Here is a 2,500-nt window from a genome sequence, read left to right as displayed (position 1 = left end):
GCGTGTGTGTGTGTGTGTGTGTGTGTGTGCGCGTCAGTAACTGGCTGTGTGTGTGTGCGCGTCAGTAACTGGCTGTGTGTGTGTGTGTGTGTGTGTGTGTGTGTGTGCGCGTCAGTAACTGACTGTGTGTGTGTGTGTGTGTGCTCGTCAGTAACTGGCTGTGTGTGTGTGTGTGTGTGTGCGTGTGTGTGTGTGTGTGTGCACGTCAGTAACTGGCTGTGTGTGTGTGTGTGTGTGTGTGTGCGCGTCAGTAACTGGCTGTGTGTGTGTGTGTGTGTGTGTGTGTGTGTGCGCGTCAGTAACTGACTGTGTGTGTGTGTGTGTGTGCTCGTCAGTAACTGGCTGTGTGTGTGTGTGTGTGTGTGCGTGTGTGTGTGTGTGTGCACGTCAGTAACTGGCTGTGTGTGTGTGTGTGTGTGTGTGCGCGTCAGTAACTGACTGTGTGTGTGTGTGTGTGTGCTCGTCAGTAACTGGCTGTGTGTGTGTGTGTGTGTGTGCGTGTGTGTGTGTGTGTGCACGTCAGTAACTGGCTGTGTGTGTGTGTGTGTGTGTGTGTGTGTGTGCGCGTCAGTAACTGGCTGTGTGTGTGTGTGTGTGCTCGTCAGTAACTGGCTGTGTGTGTGTGTGTGTGTGTGTGTGTGTGTGTGCGCGCGTCAGTAACTGGCTGTGTGTGTGTGTGTGTGCGCGTCAGTAACTGGCTGTGTTTGTTTCAGGAACCTGGGGAAGTCTGGTCTACGTGTTTCATGCCTTGGTCTGGGTGAGTTTACACCTTGTTTACACTTTCTCTAATATGGCTGACCAATCAGATCCCCTGAAAATATCCTCAGATTTAACTCCAGTCCCGGAGGGTCACAGTGTCTACAGGTTTAACTCCAGTCCTGGAGGGCCACAGTGTCTGCAGGTTTAACTCCAGTCCTGGAGGGCTGCAGTGTCTGCAGGTTTAACTCCAGTCCCGGAGGGTCACAGTGTCTGCAGGTTTAACTCCAGTCCTGGAGGGCCACAGTGTCTGCAGGTTTAACTCCAGTCCTGGAGGGCCACAGTGTCTGCAGGTCTAACTCCAGTCCTGTTTTTTTGAATTGGTAACTGAACATGAGTTAACATTAAGTTAGCCTCTCCTGGGTACAAATTTAGACATGACTCATGTTGCACATTTTAAGAAATAATTATTTGCTGAATTTAACAGTCTGACATAAATAAATGAGTTAATAAATAGTCAATGTGGCATGTGTAAATGTTTGGGCACCCTGTCAGTCAGTACTTAGTAACACCTCCTCTGGCAGAATTCACAGTTTCCAAACGTTTATTTTAATCAGCTAACAGTCTTTCTATTCTTGCTTTACCTTGCACAACCCTCTTAGTTCAGAAATATTCTTGGGTCTTCTTGCATGCGATGCACGTTTAAGATTTTCAATAGTAGTCAAGCCAGGGGATTGTGAAGGCAATTCCAAAGCCTGAATCTTTTGTTCTTTTAACCCTTTTAGTCCCAAACCTAACATTTAGAAAGTTGAGAAAATGTAGTAGTCATTCAGCAGTCATTTTGACTGGTTGAAAAGGGATGAGGTGGAGAGTGGGGTATAAGGGATGAGGTGGAGAGTGGGGTATAAGGGATGAGGTGGAGAGTGGGGTAAGGGATGAGGTGGAGAGTGGGGTATAAGGGATGAGGTGGAGAGTGGGGTATAAGGGATGAGGTGGAGAGTGGGGTATAAGGGATGAGGTGGAGAGTGGGGTATAAGGGATGAGGTGGAGAGTGGGGTATAAGGGATGAGGTGGAGAGTGGGGTATAAGGGATGAGGTGGAGAGTGGGGTAAGGGATGAGGTGGAGAGTGGGGTATAAGGGATGAGGTGGAGAGTGGGGTATAAGGGATGAGGTGGAGAGTGGGGTATAAGGGATGAGGTGGGGTAAGGGATGAGGTGGAGAGTGGGGTATAAGGGACGAGGTGGAGAGTGGGGTATAAGGGATGAGGTGGAGAGTGGGGTATAAGGGATGAGGTGGAGAGTGGGGTAAGGGATGAGGTGGAGAGTGGGGTATAAGGGACGAGGTGGAGAGTGGGGTATAAGGGATGAGGTGGAGAGTGGGGTAAGGGATGAGGTGGAGAGTGGGGTATAAGGGATGAGGTGGAGAGTGGGGTAAGGGATGAGGTGGAGAGTGGGGTATAAGGGATCAGGTGGAGAGTGGGATAAGGCAGGACTTCATGATCTGGATCACTGAGTGAAATCTTCAGCCTCAGTTTCTTCAGTGTCTCCATTTGAGTCGTATCGACATCCTTCATCCTTCATCCTTCATCCTTCCTTCCACCAGGACAACATGTCCTGAGCCACTGGCTGCAAGAGAACGCAAAATATAATACATCAACTTCTGTAATATGTCCATACGGTCCAAATGTGTGCATACCACCACACATACACACAAAATATGAGATTACGGGCTGGTTGAGCGGCAATATAAAATCTGAGATTACAGATTATTGAGATTGTGAGCGGTTTACAGCCGATTATAGGA

General features: G+C 48.9%; 1 protein-coding gene across 1 annotated transcript in view; it reads left to right on the top strand.

Moving 5' to 3' along the window:
- Window positions 1-2,500, top strand: part of LOC133132743 (voltage-gated potassium channel subunit beta-3-like) — a 16,993-nt gene that overhangs the window by 5,894 nt on the left and 8,599 nt on the right. Inside the window, 1 exon segment of the mRNA XM_061248419.1 lies at window positions 714-757. Coding sequence (XP_061104403.1) covers window positions 714-757 — 44 coding nt within the window.

The sequence above is a fragment of the Conger conger genome, chromosome 7 (genome assembly GCF_963514075.1).
Source record: "Conger conger chromosome 7, fConCon1.1, whole genome shotgun sequence".
In the NCBI taxonomy this organism is placed as follows: Eukaryota; Metazoa; Chordata; class Actinopteri; order Anguilliformes; family Congridae; genus Conger; species Conger conger.
The sequence above is the reverse complement of the archived record's forward strand: the minus strand, read 5'-3'. Positions and strand labels throughout refer to the sequence as shown.